The sequence below is a fragment of the Lytechinus variegatus genome, chromosome 3 (assembly GCF_018143015.1).
Source record: "Lytechinus variegatus isolate NC3 chromosome 3, Lvar_3.0, whole genome shotgun sequence".
NCBI classification, from domain to species: Eukaryota; Metazoa; Echinodermata; class Echinoidea; order Temnopleuroida; family Toxopneustidae; genus Lytechinus; species Lytechinus variegatus.
In genome coordinates, this window is record NC_054742.1 from 51,425,211 (window position 1) to 51,440,926 (window position 15,716).

The 15,716-nt window shown below is 37.2% G+C and overlaps 1 protein-coding gene across 1 annotated transcript; it reads left to right on the forward strand.

Annotated features, from left to right (window-relative positions):
- The first annotated feature begins 634 nt into the window (after positions 1 to 634).
- Positions 635 to 13,628, forward strand: LOC121411302 (ATP synthase F(0) complex subunit C1, mitochondrial-like). Its single transcript, XM_041603955.1, has 5 exons — positions 635 to 742; positions 948 to 1,039; positions 7,513 to 7,580; positions 8,422 to 8,509; positions 12,717 to 13,628. Exons 2-5 carry the CDS (start codon positions 995 to 997, stop codon positions 12,981 to 12,983), a joined length of 468 nt encoding a protein of 155 aa, XP_041459889.1. The 5' UTR covers positions 635 to 742; positions 948 to 994; the 3' UTR covers positions 12,984 to 13,628.
- The last annotated feature ends 2,088 nt before the right edge of the window (positions 13,629 to 15,716 follow it).

The window sequence follows — 15,716 nt, forward strand, 5'->3', positions numbered from 1 at the left end:
TCTGGGCTTGCATGTATGGGGATCATGCATGCCTCAAATGTTGTTTTTTTTTGTACACTCTTTATATACCGACAGTTGTTATATTTTGGCATTTCCTTAGGTAATCGAATCATTTTATTGTGCTCTCCTGCATATTAAGACGTTTTAGGTTTGGATCCTGCAGACTGAATCGATTTCAAATTCACGCTGCTTGTATAGGGATTCAGATGAATGATGCCAGTCTGATTTGTACAATTTTGATCTTGTATTGTGTTCATGAGTGCATCAAAATAAATGTTTCACGGCAGAGATAAAAGAGAGAGAAAGCGAAAAGGAAAATAAAGTGAAAAGAAATGTAAAATGTGATATTATTTTCCGACCATTATAATTATATCAAAGATTAAAATGTTCAAATGTCAAGCTTGAATTTTGCTCCATCTCTCATATCTGCCCCCCCCCCCTGCCTCAGACTACTGTGTGAACTACGTACTTATTTGACCTAATTAAACCTAATTGAAAAATCACACTGAATAATAGACGAAGTGGAAATTTTGGTCCCAAATACGATAAATGACATCAAATGGAGTACGTCGATTGATGACGTTTAACCATCTGCTACATATCTCTCTGATCTGCTACAACTAGATAAACTTTATCCTCGCATAACAAACGTCTTGAACGGAACCTAATTTTCCACTATCGAAATTTGTCAGGCAAAGGTCATGCGCATGCGTAGCCATCCAGGAACGCCGGTAACCCTCAGGTAGGAATCATTTAGTCCCTAAAAATCGACCAAAATCTTTGGAATCGCACCTCTGTTTATCTTCTTAATTACTTTGATAGGTTCTTGAAATTACATTGGAAATAATTTGTGAGGAATGAATACCGTATGAAGTGTTTTTTTCGGTTATTGATACGCTGTAATTTGAATGTCTTATCGACTTGAACATTTTCTTATTTCTTCACAGATTTTCTCAAAAGTTCTTGGCCTGTCTGCCGACCAAAAACTATCAAAATGAACAGCTGTGCAAAGATCTGCTCTTCTGCTTCACAGGCTCTGGTTTGTATTTCAATAACTATATGTTCGAAGTAGTCATTTTCTGGGCAAGCGATGCGAGATCGAGTGTGAGATGGTATTTTGTGAGGCATGTAAATTTGTGGACGTCTGTGTGGCGTAGCGTTGGCCTACCGCCGGTACGGTACGTGCGCAGAATCTCGAGACTTCCAGGCCCAAGTCATGTCTAGATTTTGGTAGGGTTGGGACGTTAATTAGTGCAGTTTCGTACCGGTCGACTTCGTCAAATACTATTACCACCAGTAGGCCTACAGTAGTCTTAAAATTATTAGTCAATGTCGTAGTCCCCTCAATCACATTCAAGCTCAACAAAGTCAATGCCCACCGCTTTTCTGAATATCTTATCAGGCATGACAGGAATGGCAGTAGGAGAGGAGTTTTTCAACATTCTTCAATTTTTTGTCCTCTTACACCAGTTAATTTTATGGGACCGAAAAGGGGGCAAGCAAGCCAGCTCTGTGCACTAATGTTAGCTAGCTTGTTTGCCCCTTTTAGGCCATAATGCATTGCGATTCATTTCTGATTAGCAATATAAATATCTGATTAGGCCCTACATGTAGAGTCTAGAGACTTGTAAAGAATTTGTGATGTGATGTTTACGATTGAATGAAGTTGATGGCAATGATGCAGTTTCAATGTTTTGGATTGTCTAGTGAAGTGGGGATGAGATTGTGATTTGTGGATAGTATTTGTATTGTATTTTTGTTGAGATTTTGGAGTACAAGTTTGTGCAGTTTGAGGAAAAAATGTTTTCTGTTATTTTCCGTTTGAAAAGCTACTTTCAATTTCAAAAGGCCATGAAATTGTGAAAATCACTGTCCCTACATATTATAGCAGGTATTATCGACAATGAAAGATTATTGATATCACTAAAAGTGGCAAAAATAAGTGATAATCGACAAGACTAAGCCTGAGTCGAATCGATTTTAAAATTGGTGTTCGATCGATGTCATCGAACACCGGTGCAGATTTTGCAAAATCGTGCATTAAAAAAAAAAAAAATACGTCGGCCGGCCGATTCGTTTGGTTTACACAATCAATCATCAAAATATCAGTAATGTCCAACTTTACTAAGTACTACTTACTTGATTTCTATTGCCCCCAAAATGAAACCGAATGAGTAATTATGATGCTATTCACCATTAATTTGAAGTTTATTTCGATCATAGTTCGAGTCTTACTCGTCTGCTCGTGCCGAGATAATTTATGCACGTCACGATGAATTCATGAATGGAATGGCCATCGATCGTGCATGCGCAGTACTGTTCTTTAATCAAACCAGAAAATGGCCGGAAATTGACGCGATCAACGTAAAAAGTAAATCTTGCTTTCATGAACAATATTAAAATCATGACCATAGAACATTATTTAATCGTAATATTTATCAATAATTTGCATATGATAATCATTAATATGAATTTAGAGCTTGATGTGAAACGTTTGTATTTCGTTTCAATTTTCAATGGCGGACATCTCATGACGATCGACTTGACTTCTTGAGTCGAGCTAGTGCACTTGTCTAAAAAAAATAATCATCACGTCAGGATTGATTCTCGAACATTGTCTACATGCAAAAACTCTGTTCAAGTTCGTAATATCACCATATAATAACATTTTACATGACAAAACAGAGAAAATTGCGTTTGATATTTTTTTCCCATCAATTTGAAGCTAGTTTGTGCCCAACTCTGGGCTCTGATTTCATGAATGGGAAAATGTATGTCATACGTCATCAAACACGCATGCGCATTGTGCTTATTTTCTCGGAGCTTGGAGGAGACGTCCAGAGATGGAATAACAATAGAAATAATCCCAGTATTATTTCTTCCATATGAACATAACATACTTTGCTGACATCGTCAATATTCTTAGTATGACCATAAAATCTTGTTAAATCGTAATAATTTAGATGAATTTAGGGCTCGATTCGAAACATTCGTATTTATATTTTGATCGCATGCTCAATTACGTCTAAAAAACTGGATTGTCATTATCAGGATTAATTCTCGAACATCGTCAGAACTCATATTCCACAATCTTTCCTCACAATCGTTATATCAGCATTGAATAGCAATTCAAATGACCATCCAGAGAAAATTACGTAATTATTCCCATAAATTTATTTGGAGCTCATTTTGGATCCACCTACACAATCTCAGGCAAGTTACAGCGCTCTCCGTTGATTGCAATTGTTTGCTGGCGCTGACGTCAAGCACGCCTGTCGTTTCGGGAGAGTGAGTGTACGGCCGGAGCTGCGGACGGGGCTGGTGAATGGACTGCGAATGCTAGTCGACCGAAAATCATTCGGATCGACTCTGCGTGATTCATGTCTTTATTATTGTTTCATTTTAAACTTATATGTTATCTGCAAATATCATTGTTGAAGATATTTTAGGAAGAATTTTGCTTTGGTCCCCGGCCTTTTTTGTGTGTTTTGTGATCATGGAAATACAAACGAACTTTGCTCTGTCATCTGCTTGTGCAACGCTCACCCGGCCAACGCCAGCGCATATCGTCAGTGCGTAGTGCATTGCAATATGCAAAGCGCATCGCATCGACGCAAAAACAAAAGACTAAATTTTCCCCGCCTTCAATATTCGATGCATCGATGTTCGATCGAATTAGAGCTGTCGAACACCGTTTTCAAAATAATCTATATGACTCAGGCTTAGACAAGACTAACCATAAAGATGTTAGATGTTGCTAAGTGGCAAAAAAAGTGACAAGACTAGTGATAAAGACGTTATTTATAACAGCTGCCACTGGCAAATCTTTTGGTCTGGTGACTGGTCGCCAACTTGAGTGCATAAAATCTTTCATGGTGAAGCCAAGTCAAGAGAAGCGATGTCTGACTGAGAATTTGAACAGTGAAGTCGAGATCTGAGCCGAAATAAAGCCATTCCTGATTGTGGTATTTGGAAAAGTGAGGGCACATTGTTTATTGACCTCGAAATGGCTTGCCACTGCCACAGCATTTGCAAATAGTTTCAGGTGGGGATAATTGCTGGAACTCGGCCGGTGTGAAACTGCATTATTAGTGCCTTGGCCTTGGGTTGGTACAGACTTCTGGGAAATGAAATCTGGTTTATGCAAGGAGAAATTACCGTACATGTACATGTATAGTTGGAGATATGCTAACAAGATATGCCTCAATTTCTAAAGAACACGCATGTTCATATTACTGTAGAAAAATCTGAAATAAAAGATGAATATAACTCAAAAAATTCAAATTGCAGGTTTCTCTGCATTTAGTTATTTATTGTACCCTGTTAATAGAAATATTGAATAGGAATCATTTGTCACACTGCAGTCGCGACAGTTCCACACACACACACACACAGTGCATTTTGACGTTGATATTGCATGCACAATTATCTGTAAAACAAAAGAATGGATTAGGTCAGAAAATCTATTTTTGGCACTCAATCTCGTAATTGCAATTAGTTAAAGGGATGGTCCGGGCTGAAAGTATTTAGTTTAATAAATAGAGTAGAATTCACTGAGCAAAATGTTGAAAATTTCATCAAAATCAGATAACAAAGTTATTAAGTTTTAAAGTTTAGCAATATTTTGTGAAAACATTCGTCATAAATATTCATTCGGTGGGCTGATGATTTCACATCTCCACTTGTTCTTTATATGAAAATAAGTTTATTCAAATTTTTTTTGTCCAAGAACTAGAAAAATTGGATGGACATCTGATTTAGTGCATTAGATATTTATTGCTGCAACTTATTTCACGATAAGGGAGACATATTATTCACACAAGTAAGGAATAATGAAAAAATATGATTTTATGTAATAACATAAGGAAACGAAAGTGGAGATGTGACATCAGCCCACCTAATGAATATTCATGACGACTGTTTTCACAAAGTATTGCTAAACTTTAAACGTCAATAACTTTATTATTTGTTATCCGATTTTGATGAAATTTTTTTTCCGGCATATTGCTTAGTGAATTCTACTCTATGTATTAAGATATAAATATTTTCAGCCAGGACCATCCCTTCAATTTCCTGTAGGGAAAAGTGAGAAAAAAAAAATCAAAGTAATATCGGTTAATAAAGACATTAGTCTTGGTTAATGAGAATATCCTTTTTTTCTGGGACTCATTTTAAGACCTCTACTGTTCATGTGACCAAAGAATATTGCAAGTACCAACATAAAATGGGGCCAAAATACCATGAATCTAGACAGATGTCACAAGTCAAGGATAGTAAAGCAAGTATATACATCATACATGTACTACCCCCGGCGGGGGGGGGGGCTCAAAACAAAGGATGTCATAAGGGACACATGCTAATATGACAACTTTCTGTTGCGTGTAGCCCAATAAAGAAAAATTGTTACATTCATGTCACAGGGATCCATAGTTCAAAGTACCGTCATCAAACCTCTGATGGCCAGTGTTCCGTTGCAGAAAGAGTTGTGTTTAAACACAAGTCAAAAAATCAATCTTATTCAATCATGATATTCTCCCATGTTTTTTTTTTTTTTTCAGATTTTTCAGATTTCTTAAATTAAAAAAAAATTTACCTTACAAGAAATCCTTTACCCAAGGACATTCTCATGCTAATAAAAATAATTAACATTTATATAGGGCTTATCACAAAGTATGTATGTCTTTTTTAAGTAAAATGATAAAGCTATCACGCAGGCTCGCCTTGAAAAATCTTTTGATTTCTTTACTATGCAAGAGCTTGTAACCCTGACCGGGATATCTCAGACTTCGGCAGGGACTTAGCCACCCTTGGCTGCTTTTCAGATTTTTTTTTAAGAGGAATATCATGCCTTTCTTGTATCCATCAAAAGAAAAATCAGCAGATAGGAATAGTGATTCAATGAATTACAATTTCCCAGTCTTTTTGTGAGATGAAAGTATCACAAATTATTCACAAAATCAGATGAAGTTGCATGATCACTGTGTGCATGTGCACAGTCGTCAAAAACAAACTCAACGTTCATGTGTTGATGTAAGCTTTGACCATGCGGTAAATATTCTGGACTTTCGCAACTCGTCATTTCATAGTATTCTTCACCCGTGACTGCTCATTTACCACTCTCTGCTCGTGACGTCAGATGTCTGGGGTTCATGGCATTTTGACATAGTTTGGAATTATCTTTGGTCACATTAAGGCATTCAGACCAATCACAGGTTTAAATTTTTTAATGGATATAAGACCCAATGAAGTGTAAATGAACTTTGTTTCAATCACTTCGGAAACCACCTAGTCTTTGAGTCTTCGGAAGACAATACACTACAAAAAAAAGGAAGTCTTTATTTTAATCATTCTTGAAACAAACACTGAAAGCCAGTTCAAATCTTTGGTTAAAGATCAATATTGTGAATTGCCCTCAAGTATCTAATATTCCAATAATAAATGACCAAAGGAATTGCCAAACTCATTTCACCAGTGTTGGTTTGCGAGAACAAGGTCATAGTTTAACCTCGTACATTGGATTACCTAAGAGGCTTTTGAAGAGTTGCAGTAATTTGAATCTGCAAGTTGTTTACTCTCCATAAGCAAAGCTGGTTTTACTATTTTTGAATGGTGCTACAGCTTGTTCATAGTATCCCCTCCAAATGCCACTTTTACAGTTTCAAATGTTTTGACTTGATAATCACTGAAGTCTAGGCTCTTTTGGCAGATCTTAGCACATTTCAAAAACTTTTGATGAAAAAGATTTTCTTAAAAAGTGGAGACAGACTTATGTTTACCAGACCAGCTTTTCATCACTTTGTCTTTACGGTACCTATAGTGTTTGTTGACATGCAATCATAATCAAAGATACATGTACAAGGGGAAGACAAGACACTTGACCAATCTGGTGAATGCACATTTGCTGAAATGTCCAGTCTTTTCCTTTTAGTGTCAGTGCTTGAGATCTTTTGTGCTGCTCACAAAGATCGAGTAAAACCACTTGTTGCCTCTGAATGCTAAGTGTTTTTCATTTCCTAATGAATAAAATTGGAAAATAATTCACACTCTCAAAAACTTTTTGTTGCCCATGCTTTACATTCAAGAATAGTGTGGTGTGATGTTGGTTTCTGGGGGGCGTTTCATGAAAGGACTTGAAAAGCTGACAAGTCCCATTTTATCCGACAGTTACCATAGGAACAGTGCCTCAGAGCCAATCAAAATCATGGAAAGATGTCAGATCTGACAACTTGTTGGATGAAAATATTGATGAAATGCCTCCCTGGTGGCCCTGTGCATGCACTGCTAATGTCAATGTATACTTCATGCAACTTTATTGATGTGTATGTCAATGAATATCTTTATTTTCAATCAAAATAAAGATATTCATTGACATACTTTGATTTTGCTTATTATGGTGTAGTTTGTCATTGCTACTTTTAATCTACTAGTATATTTTCTGTTAAACAATTGAGATTGGGAGCCTGCTTGGATTCAGTGTATTTACATTATATTTATGTATATCTTCACATTCAGATCGCAAGGAATTCAAGAGCAATTGTCAGACCCTTGAGTGCAACAACGAGCAATAATACAGATGTCAGGTAATACTCAATTGCTTGAATGATATGCATGTACTTCAAAGTTAACAAAAAATATGAAATGTAAACTTTGGCTGATATTTGGAGTACATTTTGGGGTGACACTGTTTGATTTATGATTTGTGGAATAAAGTGATTAAACCCAAGTCAGTTTGATTTGTTATGAATTCCATGGTATAAAGTTATTCAACCCAAATTGCTTTATTTTCTGGATTCCATTGATGATCGGAATTGTCATATGGCCAAATGGTTCACAACTTACAAAAGTTTGGATGAAATTTTAATTGGCACCTGGGCAAAACAGTTGTGCAAGAGTTAAAAAAAGGTTGTGGAACAATACAAAGCTCTCTTGTTATGCTTTTTAGGAAAGTATAGTGGCCGTTTGAGTTTTGATTTAATAGGTTTTGAAAATTTAGTCACAGAAGTCTATAGACTGATTATATCCTGAAATTATGTGAATATTACATGCTTTAGAAATGGTTTAATACTTATTTTTAAAAGTACTTCTAGTAAACTCCCATGTCAAATTACAAATTCATAGGAAACTTTTTCAATTTCATATCCCTAACATAACGGTTCTAGGGGTTACTCATACATGCAATCTAGTAATGAATTTGGATAATGACGATTTTTGGGAGGATCAACCAAAGTAGAGATAGGTCTCAATTTTGTTTTATGTGTTTGAATTTGTTCTCCATTCATTAATCTTATCAGGGCCTCGAAAAAGGCAATCACTTTGATCATGATAGTCTACTTGTCCAAACAATGTATGTACATTACCTTCTCTATTCTATGTGCACAGAGCAAAGAGAATTGTACTATTGATATTTATTTTTTTTTTCAGTTCAAAGAGGACACTAGCCTCATACAGCAGCCTAGCAGGGCTCAGCAGTGTTACAAGTGTAAAGAGTCCAGAGACGCTTGTTAGTCAAGTAAGTTAAAGCAAGCATACTCCTTCACTTCATATAACATGAAGTGAAGGAGTCTTAATTTACTGTAAATTTTCATGTAAATGAAATATTGCTGAAAGTTAGGGCCTAGTCCAAGCAGATGGCCCACAAAATCTTCTAGACTGGTGCACCACTAGGATAAAGAAATGAGAAAGTCAGTGTTAAATCATTAGCACTGCTAAGGATAATGATACAGGGGAGATTGGGGTAAATAGGCCCCATTTTGTATAATTCCAATCATGTCATTGTAATGCGTAGCAGTAGAAACAGTAAAATACAAGGTCAACAGTAGACCTACATTATCCTATAGAAATAGAACTAATCTCATTTGCATTTTAATGAGCACTACCATAGGCAGCTGAAGCAGGGGACCTGTCCCCCCCCCCTAAATTTGAGGTGGAGGGCTGTTCTCCCCCTAAATTCACGTGAGCCCCTCCCCCCTGAAATGTTTGTGGTCCCCCCTAAAATTTAGGTTGATAACTCTTTTGGGGGAGGGGGGGGGGGCTTGTCAAATTTTTTTCCCTGTGTCCATCCAATAATTCAGGTGTGCCCCCCTAAATTTTGGGGCTTCCGCCTCCAATGAGCACTACACATTGTCACATGGCCTTGTTTGCCCCCATTGAAATGGGTCAAATGAGACCCCTTGATTAAAAAATATTGTAATATTTCACTTGGTTTGATACAATTACTGAACATTTACTAGTTACATTGTAACAATCACATGATTAATTGATTATTTTCTCAAAGGCACCCATTTAAGGATTTATTTATTAATCCTATCCAATATGATTGGATTGTTTTCTCAACTGTCACAGATACAAGATATTTTTTCATGTTTTTTTGGATATGGTCACTGGTGTACATAATAATAGACATATATATAGCGCCATCTATCTAGAAATATTCTATTCCGAGGCGCGTTATTATTACCCCGGCTTTAGCTCGAGCTGCCTCTCAGCGCCATGCATTCAAGGAATTAATCCTGCCGGGTACCCTTTCACCTCACCTGGGTCGAGTGCAGCACAATGTGGATAAATTTCTTGCTGAAGGAAATTACACCATGGCTGGGATTCGAACCCACGACCCTCTGTTTCAAAGTCAGAAGACTTATCTACTTGGCCACAACGCTCGCTCCACATAAGCAAGTGTGGAGATGTCTACACTGTATTTTAGTGTTTTAACAGATGTAACCATACAGTGCTGTAATCTAGGGGGCCCTCATTTCCCCTTAACCCTAAATCTCCCGGGGTATTTTGATTCTTGTCATTCCCGGGGGGGCCATTATGGCCCCCCCTTAAGATCTCGGCCGCCGATCGCGCAAGCGACGCAAAAATTTGCACGCTGGTAGTGTGCGATGTAATCTAAAAGGTTGTATGGTAAAATTTTGCAAATTAATGAGATGTTATTTTATATGAATTAATTATGCTAATTTATGCATAAATCATACTTTTTGCTCTAATTCACTAAATAAAGCTCCTAGAATGCTAATTTTGGTAAAAATTTTCTTTGTAGCATTCTTAACAATCGTAATTCAAAAAAACTTTGGTTTGGAAATAAATTTCTTATGTATTTTATTGTTTTATGAATTTCTTATGTATTTCTTTGTTTTTTTACTTTTTGTTTTTTATTGTTTTTTCAATGGAAATTGTTCCAGACATAATTCTGATCATAAACAAGGCAAAATTAATTAGGTTTAATCAGTAAAAGTAGAAATAATGAAACATTTATGAATTTTGGCTAAATACGCAATTTGCATTGGATTTGTACATGAAATCACGTTTATGAGCAATTTTGGGTCTGACATGCACTTGCATAATGTTGCGTAATGTCGTAACCGCGTACCCGGGCGTCACAAATTTGGTCTCAAAATTTGCGCGAGACTTGAATGTAAAAAGTCAGTGAGCTGCAAGGTGAAAAAATTTCGCGCAGCAGATATATCGCGAAAATTGTTGAGGGGGGGGCCATTATGGCCCCCCCCCCCCCCCCCCCCGGAGTATTAGGGTTAAGGCATGCTGAGTTATTTTGCTTTCCAGTCAGAAAAAGAGCATAAGGGGCGAATTTTCCCATACAATGTGAATGGGGGTATGTAGGAATTGGCAATCTGCGGACACAGTCCATTTGCAAATTTTGGGATTCTAACTACTTCCACAGTTTTTTTGCAAATTATCTTGAAATTTGGAACACACGGGTCTGGGGATAAAAGATGTGCTAGACACATTTTTCATGTTTCAGAATGTGTGTTGCCATGGTAACATTTTGGCAAAAATTTGGTTAAAAAAAAACCTTGTAGTTCAAACTACAGTTTTTAACCAATTCTCCTGTAAGTCTGAAATGAAATAGAAAGATGCTTAAAGGAGAAATGTATTGATTATGAATGTGGTCTTATTATATATCAATGGAAAGGTAATGATGTGGGGATTATCAGTGGGTCATTCAAAAATACCGAAAATAATACAAAAGGTGAAAATCGCCGATTAAAAAACGCTAAAATGCCTCTCCGAAATATGCCTCGCATCGGTCTCTGAATTGACTGGAATTTGATGACGTCACTGTCTGTACGAGAGGCGTGATTGGCTCTCCCACGTTAAGCTCCACTTGCATGCAAAACCTGTTGCGTGGGTACGTTTTCTCTACGAAATGAAAGAAAACCCAGAATTTTATCTACATTTGGATTTTCAAATTGATGATTTTAAAGATGAAGAGAATGATGATGAAGTGAACAACAAAGTGACGTAGTTGGAGGTAAATCGGGGGAACTACGCCGATGATGATGATGATGATGAAAATTCAACTTGCATGACGATCACAAGTCATGTACATGCGGATTCGCTACTAACTCGTGCAGCTGCTGCTACAACTTGCTAGCTACACCGCGCGGGCCAAATTAAATCCATGAAAATGAATAACCACATCCAGACAGAGTCTATCATAAGAAGAAAAATAATGATATAACTGTACTTACAAACAAGTGAATAATCCGAACCTGAAGGCAAATCAACTCAACGAATAGCAGCAGACGATATGCACCGACAATATACTTCATGTGGCTGGGACACTTGTCACTCGTTCTGTTAGATGTAATTTTTATCTCATTAATTTGACAAAATTACTATATTTTTATATAGATAAATAATTCCCCGAGTTTCGTAATTTTGTCAAATTAATGAGATAAAAGTTACATCTAACAGAACGAGTGACAATCTATCCCAGCCACATGAAGTTTATCGTCGGTGCATATGCCATTTCGTCTGCTGCTATTCGTTGAGTTGATTTGCCTTCAGGTTAGGATTATTCACTTGTTTGTAAGTACAGTTATATCATTATTTTCCTTCTTATGATAGACTCTGTCTGGATGTGGTTATTCATTTTCATGAATTCAATTTGGCCCGCGCTGTGTAGCTAGCACTTCCAGCTGCATGAATTGGTAGCGAATCGGCATGTACATGACCGTGTTGTAAGTTGAATTTTCATCATCATCATCGGCGTAATTCCCCCAATTTACCTCCAACTACGTCACTGACTGTGTTGTTCACTTCATCTCAAAATCATCAATTTGAAAATCCAAATCTAGATAAAATTTTGGGTTTTCTTTTATTTCGGGATCGAAGTATTCAGTGACAATGAGGAGAAAACGTACCCTCACAGGTTTTGCATGCAAGTGGAGCTTCACGTGGGAGAGCCAATCACGCCTCTCGTACAGACAGTGACGTCATAAAAAATCCCCAATTTCGCGGACGTAATTCTGCGTGTTTGAAGCATTCAGGGAGAGAGCTTTAAACTATCAATTAACTGAGTTTCATCGGTCTCCATGATAAATGATGTACACCATCGTGTTCTCCTTATTTTCTCCTTTATTTTGATATATGATTCTCCATTTTTACGATTTTCAATATATTTCTACTTTAATATCACAAAGCAGTTGCCAGTATGCACTGTTCATTTTGTATCATTTTGCATAAGAGAAAACGTTTTCATTATTTGACAAGCACCCCTTGATGATTAGATCATAAGTTATTTATGACAATTTCACATAGGTCTCAACTCTCAAGATAAAATCAAGTTGTGCTTCATGACGTCATTGCAGGAAAAAAATATTCTGTTCAGTATTATGGGTATAACATGGTCACTGAAACCTTGATTGTAGCACTTCAATGATAACCTTGTTGAGTAAATTCTATCTTTTCCCCAGATTGTTAGCCGTGGCTTCCAGACGTCAGTACCTCAACGTGATGTAGAGGCCGCAGCAAAATTCATTGGTGCAGGTGCTGCCACTGTAGGACTCGCTGGATCAGGAGCTGGTATTGGAACAGTTTTTGGAAGCTTGATCATCGGCTATGCCCGCAACCCCTCCCTCAAGCAACAGCTATTCACATACGCCATCCTGGGTTTTGCCCTTTCAGAAGCCATGGGTCTCTTCTGTCTTATGATGGCTTTCCTGATTCTCTTTGCATTGTGAGCAATGCTTTGTTGTACACAGTTTAGCCATGCCCTCTTGTTTCATAAGTATATAAGATTTTAGAGACCATATTGTGAATTACATTTTGCTTGATTGGTCTTCAAAGAGAGAGAGTTCTAATGAATATTCTGTTAAGGAAAATGTGAGTTCTGTGTAAATTTTATAGCATTGGTTATTGATGAAACAAATATATGATTCCCCCCAAATATCTACTGAGGCCAAGCCTTGTTGACCAATCAATGCACGGATGTCCTGCACATATTTAAATTGACACTTTCTGGACATGCAGTGCTTCATGGGACTGTTGACTGCATGGGCAGCAAGAGGTTCAAAGCATCTTCAATGAATTGTGTTCTGTGATGTCTCATTCTTTACAGTTTCTTTACATTGTCGTAACATCAATTTTCACTCTTGTTGGGAAATGCTCGGTCAGGGAGGGGGGTCAGATGGGACAAATATGTATACATGTATAGCCAGTATATTTCCGGTATGATTCCTTTCAAACTCTACTGCAGTCCAAATACCTTGTGCGATGGTACAGCTTGCAAGTGCAGTACTGCCATTGTCAGAAGACAGTTATAAAACTTGTCTAAGAAATGTGGTCTTGGTTTATAAAGACGATTAAAGAGTGATTATAACTTGAAACAGGAATTGTTTGAGTTCATTATTTTTTGTGTAAGATTCTCTTGGTGATATTTTGGAAGTGATACAGTTATTACATGATGTTTGAGATGTTTTGTTGAGTTCAGTGCTTGTCCACTTTTGAACTGCTTCTGCTGGCTACTTATCCAAAAGAAATTGTAGACTTCAAAAAATATTGGTTAATTCACATTGATGGACATTGCTGTATCAGAGGACAAAATAATTTGCTTTAAAAAAAATGTTCCATGAATAACAAATATTTGATAGTTGTATTCTGAACTTAAAAATAAATTTTGTGGTCAAGCCTGGACTATTGTGTGCAGTTGGCGTGCCCACCATGCCATTACAAGTTTACAACTCCCCCTCTTCTGTTGATATTTAATAATACCCCTGTTGACGTGAGCACCAGTTTGCTTCGTATTTAATTTTAGAAATCTATTTCTGGATGATGGCACAATGAACAAATCTTGTTGGGGTTTCAACTTCCATCCTTTTGAAGATGAAGGGAACGTGCTGCATTTGAATATAATAGGAAGGAGCAACGCAATAAAAAGAGAGGGGCAAGTCCATCGGGTTAGGTCAATTTTTGTGACATACCAAATCCAACAAACTCAAACTATGTAATATCCTCCATTGATTACTTCAGCAAAAAATGGTGTCCTACAAAGGTTTGATCTTCGCTGTGAAATAGTATAGTTTATAACTGTTACATGGACATCTTGTATTTTTAACCTAACCCGATGGAATTTCCCCGAGATATAGAAGGCAAGTTAAAGAAAAAGGTGTAAGAGGCAATATTGTGATGGGGGGGGGGTAGTGTATGTGGATGTTTTTATGAGCATGTCTAGCTGATGGTATTTTTTTTTCTTTTTTAATTCAAAGACAGTGTAGTATCTTGGTGGAGGGCGCCAAGAAATGAATTTGAATAAACTTCATGCAGAGCAAAATAAGCATAACACTTGCAGTTCAAAAATATATATACATCAATTATCAAGTAAGGTGAAGTTGCACTAATAGTTTCTCGAAACATTCACGACACCGGCGGTTTTCAAATAACGGAATCGATTTCCCCCACTCGCCACTACTGTAATTAATAATGTGAAATTACTTTTTTACTTTTCGCCATTGTGAAAATAAAAGTAGATTCCTCCATGAACGTGATGGAAGTGCCATTGTGATCCTATCAAGAGCCCCGCTGTCCAATCTACCAAAACTCGACTATGATTATATAATTTTTATTTAAAAAAATACAAAGCAATGATCGTGTGTATTAGTACCAAAAATGGCTCTCTCATTAATTTGAATATCGCCCGTGTTGTGCATTTAGTGTTTCTTCATCAGATTTTGAGGAAATTTGTTATATTTGTTTATTTATTCAAATCCACTTTTTGTTAGGGTTCACCTGACCTTGAATGACAACTCCATGGGCAACATAGCTGCCTAGGTTCATATAGTATGTAGTAGGGGATGGGAGAGAGATCTGGGGGGTGTTTCATGAAAGGACTTGTCGGACGTTTTATCTGACAAGTCCAATTTTATCCGACAGTTACTATAGTAACAGTGCCTCTCAGCCAATCAAAATCACGGAAAGATGTCAGATCTGACAACTTGTCAGACAAACATGTTGATGAAACGGTCCCCAGTACTGGGAATATTTCTTTCTTGTTGGGTGTTTCATAAAGCTGTACGCAGTTAATCCTAAATAGCATGGGCAGAAATCTCGGGGGGGGGGTCGTGTGTCCCCTCTACTCAAAATAGTAGAGGGACACAATATCAAATGTCCCCCCCCCCCCCCTGTTGATGCTAAGTAATACATCATTCAAAATCGAAATAAAACATGTATATTAGGACGATATGACCTTCTGGGATAATAACCTTTCTTTTTTTTTGGCTTGTCAAATTTTCCAGCCCCTTGTCCCCCCTACCTTTTGGGAGAGATTTCCGCCCCTGTGATCTAGGCCGTCGATCGCGACGAAAATTGGCATGCGCGTTACCCATGGCATAATCTACAAAACTAAGATCAGATTTTACGAAAAATCTCATTGCTAACTGAAAACGCTAATTTATGTATATAGGCAAAACTGCTCTAAT

What these genes read in the sequence shown, in the direction of transcription:
- LOC121411302 (XM_041603955.1), top strand. Translation starts at nt 995, where the DNA reads ATGAACAGCTGTGCAAAGATCTGCTCTTCTGCTTCACAGGCTCTG. An exon ending in CTTCTGCTTCACAGGCTCTG is followed by an intron (nt 1,040 to 7,512) that starts GTTTGTATTTCA and finishes CTTCACATTCAG; the next exon opens with ATCGCAAGGAATTCAAGAGC. An exon ending in CAGAGACGCTTGTTAGTCAA is followed by an intron (nt 8,510 to 12,716) that starts GTAAGTTAAAGC and finishes TCTTTTCCCCAG; the next exon opens with ATTGTTAGCCGTGGCTTCCA.